The sequence below is a fragment of the Desmodus rotundus genome, chromosome 3 (genome assembly GCF_022682495.2).
Source record: "Desmodus rotundus isolate HL8 chromosome 3, HLdesRot8A.1, whole genome shotgun sequence".
NCBI lineage: Eukaryota > Metazoa > Chordata > Mammalia > Chiroptera > Phyllostomidae > Desmodus > Desmodus rotundus.
Window position 1 is genome coordinate 88,910,021 of NC_071389.1, and position 17,884 is coordinate 88,927,904.

Consider the following 17,884-nt stretch of genomic DNA (forward strand, 5'->3'; position numbering starts at 1 on the left):
TCATATTCTTTATCTTGATTTGTGGCCGCTAGGCATTTCTTGAGCAGACCTCCCAAAGGCAGAAGGCCCAGAAAGCCCTTTGTAATGAGCACTGACAAGGCTGAGCCAGCAAAGAACACTGTTATTACACTTTTCATTTCAAGGGTGCACTTTCCACAAAGGTTCAGGACACTGGAGTCTGGCTTATCTATATAGTTGTCAGGAGTAAACATTTTATTTTCTCTACTTACCTGGAAGGTATCTCGATTGTTTTAAGTAGTACTGTTTAGCTGTTGAAGCACTTGACAATTCAGAATCCGATTTTAGGGAAGTAGCAGTAGGTAAGCTCTTGTCTTCTCCTGTTAAGTGGCTGGATCCTGAGGGTACTGACTCTGGAAGCCTTGAAAGTCAACATAAGGTAGCATTAGGGCATGCAAAATGAGAAGATGACACTACTGTGTTCTCACCTACTCTCTGCACAACTTTTCAAAATAGTCAAGGTGACCTCACTCCAATGGTTTCCATCAGAGTTCTTTTGTTGATAGGAATACGAACTGATGACCTTTTCCCTCCAGTAAATACTAGCCAGTGCACTGAATCATATCTAATGCCAGACATTTCATGACAGAAAGCTTCCTAACCGAGCGGCAAACTGTCTGTGTAATGTTTCCATCGTGCCCACAGCTGCTGCAGTTGTGGGTTTATGATGTAAGAAGACTGCGGCACATGGAAAGGGAAGCCAGTCACAGCCATTGTCACCAGCATATGTATAACCAGTAAGGTTGTTTGGGACTCCTCTGGAGACTGACACAGACTTGGCTGGCCCTTTGAACTGCTGGCTACCCCAGCCTACTTTGGGATCTCCCTGGACACAAGTAGTCCCCCTTCATTAGAAGCAGTCCCATCCATTTCTGACTTCTTTCCCCTCCCCTCAGCCCATTATAGTCACTGCTTACTCTAGAAGGACTTTCCTCTCCTCCTCAAAGTGGTCTGCCCATCAACAGAGCTCTTAGAGTGCCCTGCAGCTCGCTCATTAGTGGTACTTAATAAACACTCTGTCTTAATAGATACTTGAAGGTCCTATTTCTGCTGCTATACATTTGATGGATAGAAGACAGACAACATCATATTCATACCTCTTACTACCAACTAGGTATTTAGTAAATGTCTAACGAGTATGAGTACAAGTGTAAATAGTAATTAGTATAAATATCTTAAAAGAAGAGAACCATTAAGTAAAGGTTTAACACTCCAGTATTTGGTACTCTGTATATTATTCTGAAGACAGGCTGCCTGAGAAACTGAGTAGAGAACAGCAGAGTCCATTCAGCTCACCAAGCATTTGAGTGCCTGTTGCTTTACAGACGGTGTGGTGCAGAAAAGACAGAGATCTGGACTTGAATTAAGCCTCATCTAACCTTGGGAAGCCTATTCGTTTAACCTGTCTAAGGCTCGGCATCCTATTCTGCAAATATTTTTACTGAAATATGAAAATTATAAATAAAATTTAGGTAGGTGCTTAATAAATGATAGTATATTAATAATTATTATATGCTTAAAGTATATAAGGCCATTTAAAGATACCAAAAATTAAAATGGAATAAATGCCTATATTAAAATTTCATTGTTATATAGTTGTTCTTTTTCTAAAGAAATTCAAAGGAAAAGTTGATGTTGAAAAACTTTACCAACTGTCCCCTTGCCAGAATCAAGTATATAGACTACAAACCTGATCTTAACCACAGGTTTTGATTCAAGCATCTTCTACCCTAAAAATACAGGGGTAGGCAGAAGTAGGGTTATACTTGTGAGCACACAAAATTTATTCTTGTATTATTAATTATTGTATTACTTTTATTATTATTAACATGCTTTTGCCCATCCCTGTATATGATAAAGTTCAGCTGGAATTAGAATGACATGGGTTTAAAAAGAAAAATTTTCAAGTTGTCTACAGCTTACACCAATGGTCTTCAAACCCTTGTTCCCAGATGTAAATAATTGTTTAAAAAAAAACAAACCCCAACTATGTATCTCCCTGCACATGTTTAAGTCTATAATTTTCCATCACAAATTAAACAATTTTATTTCTTGTTACTTATTAATAGCAGATAAAAAACAGTAAATATTCTATAAGATGAAATAGAATTGACTGTAATTGGAGTATTTCATGGTATGACTTGATAAAGTAAGTTTTTAACTACCTTATTCCATAAAACATTCTGAATCTTCAAAAATTATGTATAATGTATATCCACAGGTTTTTAAAAATCAGATAGTTTCACAAAACATTTCCAGTACCCTTAAAAAAATAAAGCATCACTAGGCTCTGGTCCCTAAAGTGGTTCTGAATCTCCATGCTTTCCAACACATACTAAAACACCCTATTTCTAAGGCAGGCTTTTCCCCTCAGGAGAAACAGCATAAGACAAGGAAAGACAATCCCACCTGGGGTGGGGTAGAGGGATGGGAAGAAAATGCAGACAACTGTAACTGAATAACAATAAAAATTAAAAAAAAAAAGACAAGGAAAGACAGAAAGCCTTTTGAGATGAAGGCGGCAGTCTTCTGATTTCCCCCTTTGTTTAGCACCACACAGGCTGTTACACCCTTATGGCATGGAAGCTTTGAAATGGCTGAGAGGTGTGGCGCTCTGCAAAGTGCAAGGTGGATTAGCAAGCTAATTCTCCAGCTCATGTATTTTAGGGAAGAGTACTGTGGAACTCAAGGATCTAGAAATTGATCGACTAGGAATTATTCAAGCATATGTCCCCCTTGGAGAGTTCCCATATACCTTCAGAGGTATGTATACCCCAAAATGAAGATTTCTCCACCATATAATACCAAACACCTATCGGATAAATTTCCCTGACTCATGCCACATCTTTTCTCCTTATTCCTCTTTTGTTTCAAAGAGGAAAAAAAAAGGAAAATATTTTCCCAAAACATTCACCAAAATTTAACCCTCCCTCACTTCAAAGTTGAATAACACATTCATGATGATTCAACTTATGAAAAGAAAAGGGATTGCTGGAAATATTAAAATTCAGAAAAAGTTCAGGAAATGATCAAAAAAGTTTAGAATAGCAAGCAAACAAATAGTTAAATTTGGACACTATCAGAGTGTGCTCTGCCTTCTGCCAATAGGTATTTGAATTTCAAATGAGAATAATGGTGATCATTATTCAACAGGCATACTGAAGATTTAACAAGAACCCCTTCCTCCACACGCCTGCGACGCTCAGCCATTAACACTGAGAATCATTACTGAGAGAAGTCTAGAGTCTTACCTTTTCAAAGGTAAGTTCGTTTTAATATCTACATTCATTTGTATTTAATGAGTAAAATAAAGCTGATGCATGATAAAAAATATACTTTACAGAGGAATCTGAAATCTTACCGAAATGGAGAATCTTTTCTCTTTTCTTTGAAAACATTCATGCTTGACTTCTTGGAATGGGAGGCTCCAAAATCACAGTCCTCAAACTCTTCCCAAGTATCTCCGGATTTGAACACAGTCTGACCCCAACGCCTCCTAGCACTTTTATGCCCCAGTGTGCCATCTGGCTTCTGTGGTGGAAAATCAGTCATCATCATCTTTAATCATTTGCTGAATGCCTTTTATATGCATAAGCTATTATATTTGATATTAAGAGTCCCCATTCTCAAGGAGTCTTACATATAGTTAAGGATATATATACACACACATACATAAATATATATGTACGCATGTATGTATGTGTGTGTATATATATGTACACACAAACACATGTAATAGTATTAGCATAAATACAGGTAGCACATGTTAAAAATATAACAGGAATTGATAGAAGGGAGCGATCTCTGTGAATCTGGTTTGGAAGGAAACGTGAACACTTAGGATCAAAACTCACTCCTCACTGATAAGTAATTTGGAAAACTGCCATGTGTAGCTGTGTCTCTTTAGGCAAGTGACTTAACTTCTCAAAGTCTTAGTTTCCTCCTCCTTAAATGGGAACATAGAGCATTTACCTAAATTGGTGTTTATGAATTTAACAGTAAAATACATTGAAAGTCCTTAGGATAGGGCCTAGCACATAGGCATACTAAAGGTTAGAATTATTATTGCTGTTGTTGTTATAGTTATTATTATTCTAGACTTTGAAGAGGAAATGTATAAAGTATGGCTTTTTAATAGGAGAGTGCCAGAGGTTGTTCCAAGAAAAAACGGTAGACTAATTTTACAGGTGCAGAGGGTTTGTGCTGAAGTAGCAGAAGTCAGGCTTGCAGAAACAGACTGATGTTACATTATGAAGGGCCTAAGAAAGTGCAGCCATCCTCTGGGAAATGGAGAACACTGGATGTTTTGGGGCTAAAAGAAAAAGTGATGTGATAAAGGCAACATGCTAGAAAGGCCAGGTTTCAAATAAGAGGCCTTTAAAATTATAATGGCAGGCAGTGACAAGATTCAGAGTGGTTGGAATGCTCAGGAAAAAATACATTTGTTTTAACAAAGAATAAAAAGGCTGGACTTTGGACTTTGACTCTGCTCAGGCAGAGGTCAAAGGAGAGTGTAGCAGACACTGCTAGTTGCCCGGGGAGCCAATCTCCCCTTCTTCCTTACTAATAGTTTGTTCAGTGCAGCAATGTGCCCTGTTAAAATATCCGGACCCCCAGCCTTCCTTGCAGCAATAGGTAGCCATGTGACATGATCTAGCTAGTAAGCTGTATGTACCAGTCTGTTGGAAGGGGCTTGCAGGAGGGACAGTTTTAGACTCTGCTAGCCTGTGCCAGTGTTTTTCACTCTTCCTCCTTCCAGATGGTAGGTGCAACCCTGTAGGAGCAGCAATCATCTTATGTCCATAGGAATAAAAGCTGCTTGCTAAGGGTAGTAGAACAAGAAGACAGAAACATCTGGTTCTTTTTACAAGTGGCACCAGCCCTGGCTTGCCCACTACCTGACTTCTTTTTATGAGAGAAAAACAAACCCTTATTGTTCAAGTCAAAGTGGTCAGATTTCTGTCATAAGTCACTACATGTAATCCTAGGGGACACAGGAGGAAAGGTCAGGACACTTTAAAAGTTTGAGTCCAGTCATCTCAGAATGGTGGTTCTTTTAACAGAAATAAGGAATGAGGGCCCTGACTGGGTGGCTCCATTGGTTGGACCATGTCCTATACACCAAAAGGTTGCTGGTTCGATCTCCATACATACCCTAGGCACATACCCTAGGCTGCAAGTTTGATCCCTGGTCAGGGTACATGCAGGAGGCAACCAATCAACATATCTCTCTTACATTGATGTTTTTTTCTCTCTCCCTCCCTTCCCCTCTCTCTAAAATCAATAAACAGGTCTTCAGGCAAGGATAAAAAAAGAAATAAAGAACAAGTAAGAAGACTTGGCTTGGGGCAGACAATGAGTTAATTTTGCTCAAATTTACATGGGGTGGCTTGGCGACATGTAAACTGAAAAATCCAAAAGGCAATTGAAATTTAGGGAATTTGGAAGCAAGGTCAGCAAATACAGCTCTGTTGGGAGCAAGATGCTGCTTAAAAAATGAATATGCCACTGTTTGAAGCTGATGACATCACAGTAATGGATGATGACAAAAAGTGTTATTTGCCAAATTCTATTACACTATTTTCTTTGTCGGGGAGCATGAGCTCTAGACTAAGGAAAATAAAATGATTTAAAGCCCCACATGTGTAGAGTTAATCAAAAGTTATACTTAGCTGAGTTCAAGACTCTTATTTCAGTTGAACTGTATTTTAGGGAGTTGCTGCCATACTCTGCTAAACAATGTCAGTAATACCAAGTAGTCTTGTTTGTCTGAGAAAATTGGAAAGGGGCAAATATAATTTTTATAAAGTAGAAGGTGAATTTTCACAAACTCCATATTAACAAGTTTGGTATAGGATGAGGAAAAAGATTCTATAGTTAGTTATTAAAGGGCAAGTTTTTGAGCACTGAGTAAAATAAGTGGTAGATCATACAGGCCACCAATTCCCATGAAAGGTAAACAATGAATACATGTAGTCTATTGTAGACTTCAACAAAGTAGGTGAAAGGGTCTTTCATGATATAATGAAGTAACCAAAGGACAACAAAGGTGGATCAGCACTGTTACGGACTGAATGTTTATTGCCCCACCCCCCAATTATACTCCATTGTGATGGTATTGGGAGATGGGGCCTTTAGGAGGTAATTGGGGATTACATGAGCTCATGAGGGGGAGGCCCTCATGATGGTAATTAGTGCCTTTGTAGACGAGACTTTAGAAACCTTACTTTCTCTCTTTGCCATGTAAGGGCAAAGCAAGAAGGTGCTGTCCACAAATCAGGAAGAGGGCCCTCACCAGGAATCAAATTGGTTAGCACCTAGATATTGGACTTTCCAGTCTCCGGAACTCTGAGCAAATAAATTTCTGTTAAGTCACCAGCCTATGGTATTTTGTTATGGCCAAGAGTACCGATTAATGATCAGTGTCGATCTAGAAGAAGGTTCGAGTGGCCTGCCCAAAGCTCATTGTTTATCATGAAGGTACAGGCGAAAACAAGAACAAATGAACTGAACAAGCTGGTGAAAATCTGGGCAGAATGGTTAAACTGAGAAGACAAAACAAGGGTTTCAAAATGCTTATTAGAAATTTAAGAGGTAAAAGTAAGTTCCTGCAATTTTTGAATCCTAGAGATCAAATACACAAAGAAAGGTAAGAATATGTGATTTAACAGAAGCACTTGCAAAAAAAAATAGAATTAGGAATTTTAGTTGACAAATACTCAATCCCAACTCTGGAACTTATATGCTACCTAAAAATTTAGGGCCAGGTTATTGGGTACTTTAACTTAGCAAAAGCATACTGGGGGGCCTAGCAGAGTACATGACACTTAGTGGCTACTCAAATATCAACTTCTTTTCCTTCCCTCTCAGTATGAGTCTACATTCGATGTGCCTTTCAAGAAAAACCAAAAGAAAAACAAAAACAAATGTAATCCTCAGTGGTACTAATGGGCATGTGATTCTGGAATGTTGGAGGTGATTCATCCAGTTTTTCACTCCCTGCTTGCTCTCTGCTCCTAGTTCTGGCAGCCTCTTTCTAAGTGTGGAGCAGGCTAATGAGGGGACTCAGGGCCGCTTCATACACAGGAACCAAGGGTTACTGTCACTGGTGAACGATGTCATATGTGGAGCACATGAGGGAATTGGGGATGTTTCTCCTACAGAAAAGGGCAGATGATATAAGGGCTATTTTCAAATATCTCAAAGGCTGCCTTTCTAGAAGAGTGATTAACTTTTGTTAAAACACAAAGAAAACCAGATTTTAGCTCAGTTTAAGGAAGAACTTTGTAATAGTCAGAATATGTGGATTCAAGATCCTGGAGGTAATTCAAAGATAGTGTGGGCAATTATTCATTTGTTGAGAATTTACTATGTGCCAGGCCCCATTTTGAGTCTGGGTCTGTAAATAAAACACACAAACATTCTTGACCTCACGGGGCTTACATTCTAGTAGGAAGAGCCAGATAATAAACAATACATATAAGAAGCAAGGAATCAGTAATATGTTAACTGTGATTACTGCTGTTGGGAGCAGGACTGGATAGGGAATTAGACACAGGGTTCTTTAAGATCTCTTTCAGTTCTAAAATGCCAATAATGCAAATGCATTTGGAAGTACTGTATACCTCTTGAGGAGGCAATTAAAATATATGGCACCTGACAAGCTCCCTGAACAAAAGAAATGGGAAGAGGAAGTATAATATTATGCCTGACACTTAAGAAAAAACATTCTGTTCACATACATTAACATTTAAAAACAGTATAAAACTACTGTTAAATTCCTTACCAGCTCTCTTCTGTTACAGATTCTTTTCAATTCTTTGAGTTCTCTTGCACCTAAATAACTGTTAAAGGAAGTCCATAGCATGTAACCTTTATTACATTCACTCTGAGTTTTTCTTTTTAGAATTTTATCCCATGCAAAGCTCCTGACAGAAGCAGCAGAGGCTTTAACATAGAATAATCTTTTATATCTTCCCTGACATTTTTAAGAAGGCCTAGAGACCAAATCCTACTTGAGCTAGTCAAACTATTACATCTAAAAGCATCATGGGTGACTTACAGTTGGCATGTTTTTGATGATACTTGGAAACAGTGTTTGAGGCCGTTTCTGTTGGCTCTGCTGCTTTGGCGTGTTCTGTGGAGGCTGGATGGACTGCAGTGGCTGGTGGCCGAATTTTGGCTGGGGCTGTCCGGCAGTCTGATCATTTACATCTGGCAGAGGCTTAGGTTCTAGATCAATTAAAGATGGCTTCAATTCTCGTGGTTGTACCTGCTTATTTACAGATTGTTTTGATTCCAGATGACGTGAGGAAGGGCCTAATACTTGACCAACTTGAAAATATGGGTGTTTCAATGCCTATAAAAAGCATGGAAATAACAAATGTAAAATGGTTCTATCTAAATTTATTGCATATAAACTCCTGTCAGACACTGGGCTAAGTTTGTATCACTAGCCTAGGAAAGTTTCAAAGATTTAGAGAGCACCCACTTTCCCCCATGTGGCAACTTTAAAAAGATAACCAGGAAAAAATAATTTGAGAAAGAACATTCTCAAGAGAGATAAAGTACAAGTTATTAGGAAGAATGTAAAACTCACTTGTAATTTTAACATCCAGGCAAAGCAATTATTCTATTTATTTTAAGATTTTGTATGAAAACAAAATTTAGCTTATAAGCTTTGGCTAAATTTGATGTGATCAATTTCAACTTAAATGCTGACATTGATAATGGTTTAGAGTCCATCCAAAGGCATTAAGAAATGAGTTTAAAGACCTTTTATGTAATTTAAAAATGATTAACTTCATGTGTTAATAAAATTCAGGGCTACTCTTAGGCTAAATATAAGTGTATCTACTAGCAATAAAAAAATTCTAAGAAAGAAAATTATAAATGCATACATGATAAAGCATATTCATCAGTACACTGGCAAAGAGAAGATATTCATAGGAAGAAAATATAAAAATACTAATAAAAATGATTGTTGTTTGGGTTTTAAGGTCAGTCATCAGTTGCTACTACTGCATGAGGTTGGAGGTGGGGAGCCCTGATGACTGTCTGGGTGACAGTCTAGAGCAGTGGTTCTCAACTGGGGTGATTTTGTCTCTCAGGCGACGTTTGGCAATGTCTGGAGATATTTTTTATTGTCATGACTTGTGGGCAGGAAATGCAACTGGCATCTAGGTATGCCGCAAAGGATGCTTCTGAATACCCTGCAGTGAACACAATGGGCCCCACAACAAAGCATTATCTGGTCAGAACTGTCAGTGCTGAGGCTGATGGAACTTGGTCTAGAGAATGTATGAAGCCTTCAGTGCAGCTGGGCTGTGACCTCTGATCCTCTCCGCAGGGTCACGTGCCTGGATGAGAAGGGAAGTTCCCAGTTCTGCTGAGTTCTTGTTTGGAGGGGTAGCTCTTTAAGAGAGCCAAAGCTTGTTTTTCTTCACCTCTACCCTATATCAGGAGAGCCTTGACCCCCGGCTCACTTCTCAGGTGTGTAAGGGAAGGAGGCAGCTCAGTACATTGGCCCTGAATCCTGTAACTTACTTTCCCTAACTAGGTCTCCTTATTTGCACTGAACAGCAGGGCTACAAAATAGTGAAGAAGGTTACAGGTATGGAGGTACATTTTGGCAGAGGTGAAAAGGTATTAAGATGTCACCTACCACAACTGATTATGTGTTAATTACACTGACATTGTTAAGTGGAACTCAACAAATATACACAATTTAAATACATCAGTACCCCGATACACAGAAGGCGCTCAAATTCTGAATTAACTCACATTAATTAGTATGTCAATACTCCTACATTAATAGTGCACATTTTGGTACTAGAACCTTTATGAATGCGTTTTGCAATTTCAAAGTTTCATCTCTAACAACTTTTTGCCTTTAATATACCAGCTACCATCCTTTAAGAGAATCTTTTTAAAAAGTAATTTTTTTCCTGTTTATTAAGGGAATATTTGTTCATTACATAGAATAAGTAACATTTGGAAAGTTGTCAAGAAGAAATTAAAATAATCTCCAATGCCAACATCAAGAGAAAACTATAGGTCACATTTAAATGTTTTTCTGAATTTATCTTTCTAGTTATACAACATATTTTTAAAATATATTTTACATGTGTCAAATCATTTTACACATATAAATAGCTCACTTTTTATATGTAGCACTTGAGCTTAAGAATTCTCTGAAATAGTTATTCAAAAAATTTCAATTTAATGGTGGCATAACAGTCCATATTAAGGATGTATATACTTTAAATGTTCCCCTGGCAATATTTAGACTTATACTTCCAATGGAAAAGTTCTGAATATAGCTTTGAACATCTTTGGGCATGAATCTTTACCCAACTTTCTGATTGTTATTTCAGGTTCTTTATATATATTGCTAAATTGTTTTCCATTAGTACTTAGAGATATAGCTTTTAAACTACTTGTATTTTTTTTGTTAATTTGATAGGTAAAAAAAATAGTATTTCATTTTCATTTGCATTTCATTACCATGAACCCTTGTTGGATATTTAAAAAGTGTTTTTAGTAATTTTAATTTCTTTTTCTGTGATTTTTTTCACATCTCATGCCCATTTTCTTTTTCAGGAAAATTTTAAATATTTTTATTACATTTTTATTACAAAAGTAATGAATATTTAGAAACATTAGAAAATATACTGCACTGTTTGTTAAAAATAATTGCTGCTCTTTAAAAGATTTTTATCTAAGAGGAGCAGAAACCAGCGAGTGGAAAACAGGTGAAGGCCATAGAGAGTTTGAGTCTGGAAAGGAACTCCAAGTCTCAAAGGCTGCACTGGAATCGGATCCTATGGGGGATGTGTTTCATTTTGGGTGGGCAAGAATAGGTGGAAACTGTAAACACCAGGATACCTGCTGGAAGAGGAAACCCACCAACAAAGGAACCACCAACAGATAACAACAGGAGAAGGTGAAAGAGGGAGTGGAAGCCACACTAACCTCCACCCAGGACCAGTTTGGAAATACAACTAAATGGTGGAGAAATTTACTCAGAACAAACAACTGAACAAGAGCAAGAAAGAACTCTCGAAACCTTATACACAGGAAAGAACCAGCTTCAACACAACCTGCCCACACCTGCACAAGAGCATACAAGAGGTGGTGGACAGAGTGACCCTCAGTTAACCAGTTGGAGGGAAGGACCCACCAAAGAAAGACCCAACAACAATCAAAACCCAAAGACATACAGACAGCCAACATAAATGACAGCCCAACACTTCAAGCTCAGGAGATTAAGGAGACTGCACCAGTGAATCTCACAGGTCTTCTACCATAGAAGTTCACACCATAAACCCAGGCAGTTAAACAGATCAATTTAAGAAGCAGAGGCTAACAAGAAGAGCCTCACAAACAATGGGAGACAAAGAAACAATCCCCAAATGAAAGGAAGGGAGGAAGCCTCAGGCTAAATGGAAATAGAGGCAACTATCAGATATTGAGTTAAAGCAATGGTTATAAAGAAGCTCAATGAGCTCACAGAGAATTACCAAAAACTACAGGGAAACTACAATGAACTCAATGCAAACTACATCAACATGAAAAAGGAAATAGAAACTATCAACAAAGGCCAAGAGGAAACAAAGAATACAATTTCTGAACTGAAGAACACAGTAGAAGGAATCAAAAGCAGGCCCTATGAAGCAGAGGATTGGATCAGTAAACTGGAGAACAAAGTAGAAAAAAAAACGTAGAATGAGCAAGAAAAGGCAAAAAGTCTCAGAAAGAATGAAGAGGGGCTAAAGGAAATACAGGACAACATAAAACATAATAATATCCATATAATAGGGATACCAGAAGGAGAAGAAAAGCAAGGGATAGAAAACCTGTTTGAAAAAGTAATGATGGAAAACTTCCCTAATTTAATGAGAGAAAAAGTCACACAAATCCAGGAAACATAGAGTCCCAATCAAGAAGAACCCAAAGAGGCCCACTTCAAGGCACATCGTAATTAAAATGGCAAAATTTCAAGACAAAGAGAGAATCTTAAAGGCAGCAAGGGAAAAACAGGAAGTAACATACAAGGGAGCCCCAATAAGGCTAGCAGCTGACTTCTCAATGGAAACGCTCCAAGCCAGAAGAGAATGGCAAGAAATATTCCAAGTACTGAGAACTACATGCCTGAAACCAAGGCTACTTTATCCAGCAAGGGGCTCAGTTAAAATGGAAAACCAAATAAGGAGCTTCCTGGACAAAAGAAGCCTCAAAGAATATACCTCCTCTAAACCAGCTCTACAAGAGATGCTAAACAGTTTGCTTTAAGAAGAAGAAGAAAAACAGCAAAAGAGAGAGGAACACAGGTACGAAAAAATGGCAATAAATAAGTATCTATCAATAATAACCATAAATGTAAATGGATTAAATGCTCCAATCAAAAAACATAGAATAGCAGAATGGATAAGAAAACATGACCAGCACATATGCTGCCTACAAGAGACCCACCTCAGAACAAAAGACCTATACAGACTGAAAGTGAAGGGCTGGAAACAAAAATATTCCAAGCAAATGGATAGGAAAAAGAAGCTGGGGTAGCAATACTCATATCAGACAAAATAGACTTCAAAAGAAGAGCCATAAAAAGGGACCCGTAAGGTCACCTCATAATTCTCAAAGAAAGAATCCACCAAGAAAACATAAACATTGTAAATATATAGGCACCCAACATAGGAGCACCCAAATACATAAAGAAAATCTTGGAGGACTTCAAGAAAGATATTGACAGCAACACAATTATAGTAGGGGATTTTAACACCCCACTGTCAAAAATGGACAGATCTTGCAAACAAAATGTCAACAAAGATATTGTGGCATTGAACAATACCCTAGATGAAGTGGACTTAACTGATATATATAAAACCTTACATCCCAAAGAAGCAAAATACACATTCTTTTCAAATGCACACGGAACATTTTCAAAGATAGACCACACAATAGGACACAAAACAAGCCTCAACAAATTCAAGAAAACTGAAATCATATCAAACATTTTCTCTGACTACAAGGGACTGAAACTAGAAACTACCTCAAGGAAAAAAACCCAAAACACTCAAAATCATGGAGATTGAATAGCATGCTATTAAACAATGACTGGATCAAGAATAAGATCAAGGAAGAAATCAGAAAGTTTCTGGGAACAAATGAAAATGAACTCACAATAATACAAAACTCATGGGACACAGCAAAGGCAGTCCTGAGAGGGAAGTTCATAGCAATACAGGCCTACCTTAAAAAGGCCTACCTTAAAAAGGTAGAAACATTTCAAACAAACAACCTAACCCTATGCCTACAAGAACTCAAGGAATAACAACAAAGACAGCCCAGAGCAAGTAGAAGGAATGTCTCTGAGATCAGAGCAGAATTAAATGGCATAGAGACAAAAAGCACAATTCTAAGGATCAATGAATCCAGGAGCTGGTTCCTTGAAAAGATGAACAAAATCGACAAGCCTTTAAGCAGGCTCATCAAGAAAAAGAGAGTATTCAAATAAACACAATTAGAAATGACAGAGGAGAGATTACAGCTGATACCACAGAAATACAAAGGATTGTAAAAAATTACTACAAAGAACTATATGCCAAGAAATTTGAAAACCTAGGTGAAATGGACATATTTCTAGAAAAATATAATCTTTCAAAACTGAATGAAGAAGAAGCAGAAAGCCTGAACAGACCAATGTAACAACTGACTAAATCGAAGCAGTAATCAAAAAACTCCCAACACACAAAAGCCCTGGACTGGACAGTTTCAAAGGAGAATTTTACAAAACATTTAAGGAAGAGCTAACCCCTATCCTTCACAGACCATTCCAAAAAATCCAAGAAGACAGAAGACTCCCAAACTCTTTTTATGAAACCAGCATCATCCTAATTACAAAACCAGGCAAAGACATAACAAAGAAAGAAAACTACAAGCCAATATCACTGATGAACAGAGACACTAAAATCCTCAACAAAATACTGGCAAACCGCATCTACCAATACATTAAAAATATCATACATCATGACCAAGTGAGATTCATCCCAGGGATGCAAGGATGACATAATATTCACAAATCAATAAACATAATACATGAAAAAAGCAAAGACAAAAATCACATGATCATATCAACAGATGCAGAAAAAGCATTTGATAAAGTGCAGCACCCATTTATGATAGAAAACTTCAGCAAAGTGGGAGAAGAGGGAGCATTCCTCAACATAATAAAGGCCATATATGAGAGACCTACAGCCAACATTATACTCAATGGGCAAATACTAAAAGTTTTCCCACTGGGATCAAAAACAAGACAAGGTTGTCCACTTCCACCACTTTTATTCAACATAGTATTGGAAGTCCTAGCCACAGCAATTAGACAAGAAAAAGAAATAAAAGGCATCCAAATTGGAAAGGAGGAAATGAAATTGTCACTGTTTGCAGATGACATGATAGTGTACATAGAAAATCCTATAGACTCCACCAAAAAAGTACTTGAATAAGTAAATTTGGCAAAACGGCTGGATACAAAGTCAATACTCAGAAATCCAAGGCATTTTTGTATATCAACAATTAAATAGCAGAAACAGAAATCAGGAAAAAAAATCTCATTTCATATAGCAACAAGAAAAATAAAGTATCTAGGAATAAACCTAACCAAGGAGGTAAAAGACTCATACTCAGAAATTACACAACACTGAAGAAGGAAATTAAGGAAGACACAAACAAATGGCAGCATGTACCATGCTCATGGATTGGAAGAATTAACATCATCAAAATGGCCATACTACCCAAAGCAATTTATAGATTCAATGCAATCCCTATTAAAGTACCAATGATGTATTTCACAGATACAGAACAAACATTTCAGAAATATGTATGGAACCATAAATGACCCTGAATAACTGTAGCAATTTTGAGAAAGAAGAAGAAAGTAGGAGGGATGACAATACCTGATATCAAACTGTATTACAAGGCCACTGTAATCAAAATAGCCTGATACTGGCATAAAAACAGGCATATGGACGAATGGAACAGAATAGACAGTCCAGAAATAAACCCAAGTCTCTACAGTCAATTAATATTTGACAAAGGGGGAAGAAGTATAAAATGGAGTAAAAATAGCCTCTTCAACAAAATGTGTTGGGAGAGCTAAAAAGGTACATACAAAAAAATGAAACTCGATCTCCAACTTACACCATACACAAAAATAAATTCGAGGTGGATAAAAGACTTAAATATGACTCATGACACCATAAAAGTCCTAGAGGAGAACATAGGCAGGAAAATTTCAGACATTCCATGCAGCAACATTTTCACTGATATGTCCCCTAAAGCAAGGGACATAAAGGAAAGAATAAACAACTGGGATCTCATCAAAATAAAAAGCTTCTGTGTGGCTATAGAAAACAGCATTAAAATGAAAAGAGAACCAACTGTATGGGAAAACATACTTGCCAATGACACTTCGGACAAGGGTTTGATCTCCAAGATATATAAAGAACTTACACGACTCCACTCCAGGAAGACAAACAACCATTTAAAAAATGGGCAAGGGACCTGAACAGACACATGTCCAAGGAGGACATACAAAGGGCCCAGAGACTAATGAAAAGATGCTGAAGAGATGTTCAGCATCACTAGCCATTAGAGACATGCAAATTAAAACCACAATTAGATACCACTTCACACCCGTCAGAATGGCCATCATAAACAAATCAACAAACAAGTGTTGGAGAGGATATGGAGAAAAGGGAACCCTAATGCATTGTTGGTAGGAATGCAGACTGGTGCAGCCACTGTGGAAAACAGTATGGAATTTCCTCAGAAAACTAAAAATGGAACTGCTTTTTGACCTGGCAATTCCACTGCTGGGGTTATACCCTAAGAAGCCAAAACACCAATTCAAAAGAACCTATGCAGCCCCATGTTCAGAGCAGCACAATTTACAATAGCCAAGGGTTAGAAGCAACCTAAGTGCCCAGCAGTAAATGAATGGATCAAAAAACTATGGTATATTTACATGATGGAATACTACACAGCAGATAGAAAGGAGCTCCTACTCTTTGGAACAAATGGATGGATCTGGAGAACATTATGCTAAGCCATATAAGCCAGGCAATGAAAGACAAATATATGATCTCACTTATAAGTGAAACCTAATCAAAAAAACAAACAATCAAGCAGAATGTAACCAGGGACATTGAAATTAAGAACTGACTGTAACCAGAGGGGAGGTGGGAGCAGATAATGGGGGGAAAGGGGAAGGGGTTATAGGATCATATATAAAGGACACATGGACAAAAGCAAAGAGGTGTAGAATCAAGGGTGGGAAGTGGGGATGGCTGGGGTGGGAAGATTGTGGGAGAAAAATGGAGACCACTGTACTTGAGCAACAATAAAAAAAGTGGAAAAAATAAATAAATGGAATAAAGCTATAAAAAAAGAAACAAAAATAAAACTAATCTAATAATCTAAAAAGAGAAGTGTGTATTATATATGGCAAAATACAGTATTCCTTTCAGCCTTACCTTCATAGTGTTTCTCATTTGAACTATAAAACATATAAAATTACTGGTGTGGCTATTTTTGCAATTTTCCCAAGTATTTGGCATGCCTAGAAATTAATTTACTATATATATTGGGCCTCAAGGCTTTAGGGCTTTAAATCTTTTGGTATACCCTGGCTGAGAAAAGACTTATCTTCGCAAATGAAAATATCCCTGATATTGTACATCCTTAAATCTTAACAAAAGTGTACCAGGGAGATTGATTTTACCTGGCTTGCTGTTGGTCGTTTCTTTGGATTCCAATTCAACATTTCAGTCATAAGCTGAATAGCTTCATTACTGGCATTTGGAATAAGAGTTTTTAAGTTTATAGGAACACATTGGGGAAAATGGAAATTCATTGCAGATGCAAGCTGGTACCCTTCTGGCCAGTCACTCTGTTTAAGAAATATGTAAGTAGGGAGACAGCAAAAAGAATATTAGTAATAAATTTAAAAACACAGTAATAATATACAAGCCATTCAAATGTGAAAATTTTAATGTTGATTCATAAAAATAAATGTGGGAATGAAATACCATGCCACTAACAATTCAGTGATACAAACAGTATAGAAATAACACTGAACTGAGAGTTAGAAAAAAAATGAGATGGCATTATTATAAACTGCAAAATATTAAACTCATGTCTAGTATTTAGATGATGATGATGACGATAATGACAACGACACACATCATGATGACAGTGACTTTGAAAAAATGAAAAATAAGGATACTTGCTTGTCTCATCATGACAAAGATCCTCATTATACATTATACCAATGTTAAAAATTGCACACTTCCAGTCAAGAGGGCAGTGTAGGGAGACATGTCTCACCTCTTCACACAACCACACCAAAATTACAACTAAAATATAGAACCACCATCATTCCAAACCATCAGAAACTGAGCTGAATGGAAGTCTGACAACTCACTATGTAGATAAAGAAACCACATGCATCCAGACTGGTAGGAGGGGTACTGACATGGAACAGGCCGCTCTCTCACCCACATGTGGTGGATAAAAGTTCAGGAGGAATATCTTGGGAGCAAGGAGTCCCAGCCCCACACCAGGTTCCCCAGTCCAGGGTTCCAGTTCCAGGAAGATGTCCCCCCAACTTCTGGCTGCAAAAACCAGTGGGGATTGAGTCAGTGGAAGAAAACTGATGGAACCCCAAGCAGTTCTTCTTAAAAAACCACCACATGGACTCACATGCTCAGACTCACGATCTCTGAGCACCAGCACCGGGGTAGCAGCTTGAAAGGCACCAGCGGCATATGGGGAGAAACTGAAGTATCTGTCATCAAGGCAAGCA

At 37.6% G+C, this 17,884-nt stretch overlaps 2 protein-coding genes across 7 annotated transcripts in view; one reads left to right on the top strand and one right to left on the bottom strand.

Moving 5' to 3' along the window:
- The window catches only part of LOC112297546 (transmembrane protein 14C), a 55,793-nt gene extending 50,140 nt beyond the window's left edge, over positions 1-5,653 (top strand). The window contains exons 6-7 of the mRNA XM_045189109.2: positions 3,172-3,279; positions 5,310-5,653. Of these exons, the coding sequence (XP_045045044.2) occupies positions 3,172-3,250 (79 nt within the window). The 3' untranslated portion in view covers positions 3,251-3,279; positions 5,310-5,653. The remainder of the gene's footprint in view (positions 1-3,171; positions 3,280-5,309) is intronic.
- MAK (male germ cell associated kinase) overlaps positions 1-17,884 on the bottom strand; it is an 81,465-nt gene that overhangs the window by 31,269 nt on the left and 32,312 nt on the right. For all 6 annotated transcript variants that reach the window (XM_045189107.2, XM_053920405.1, XM_024552394.3 and 3 more), the window contains exons 8-11: positions 16,802-16,969; positions 8,081-8,377; positions 3,380-3,549; positions 231-379 (exon numbers count right to left, since the gene is read on the bottom strand). In XM_045189107.2, coding sequence (XP_045045042.2) covers positions 231-379; positions 3,380-3,549; positions 8,081-8,377; positions 16,802-16,969 — 784 coding nt within the window. The remainder of the gene's footprint in view (positions 1-230; positions 380-3,379; positions 3,550-8,080; positions 8,378-16,801; positions 16,970-17,884) is intronic.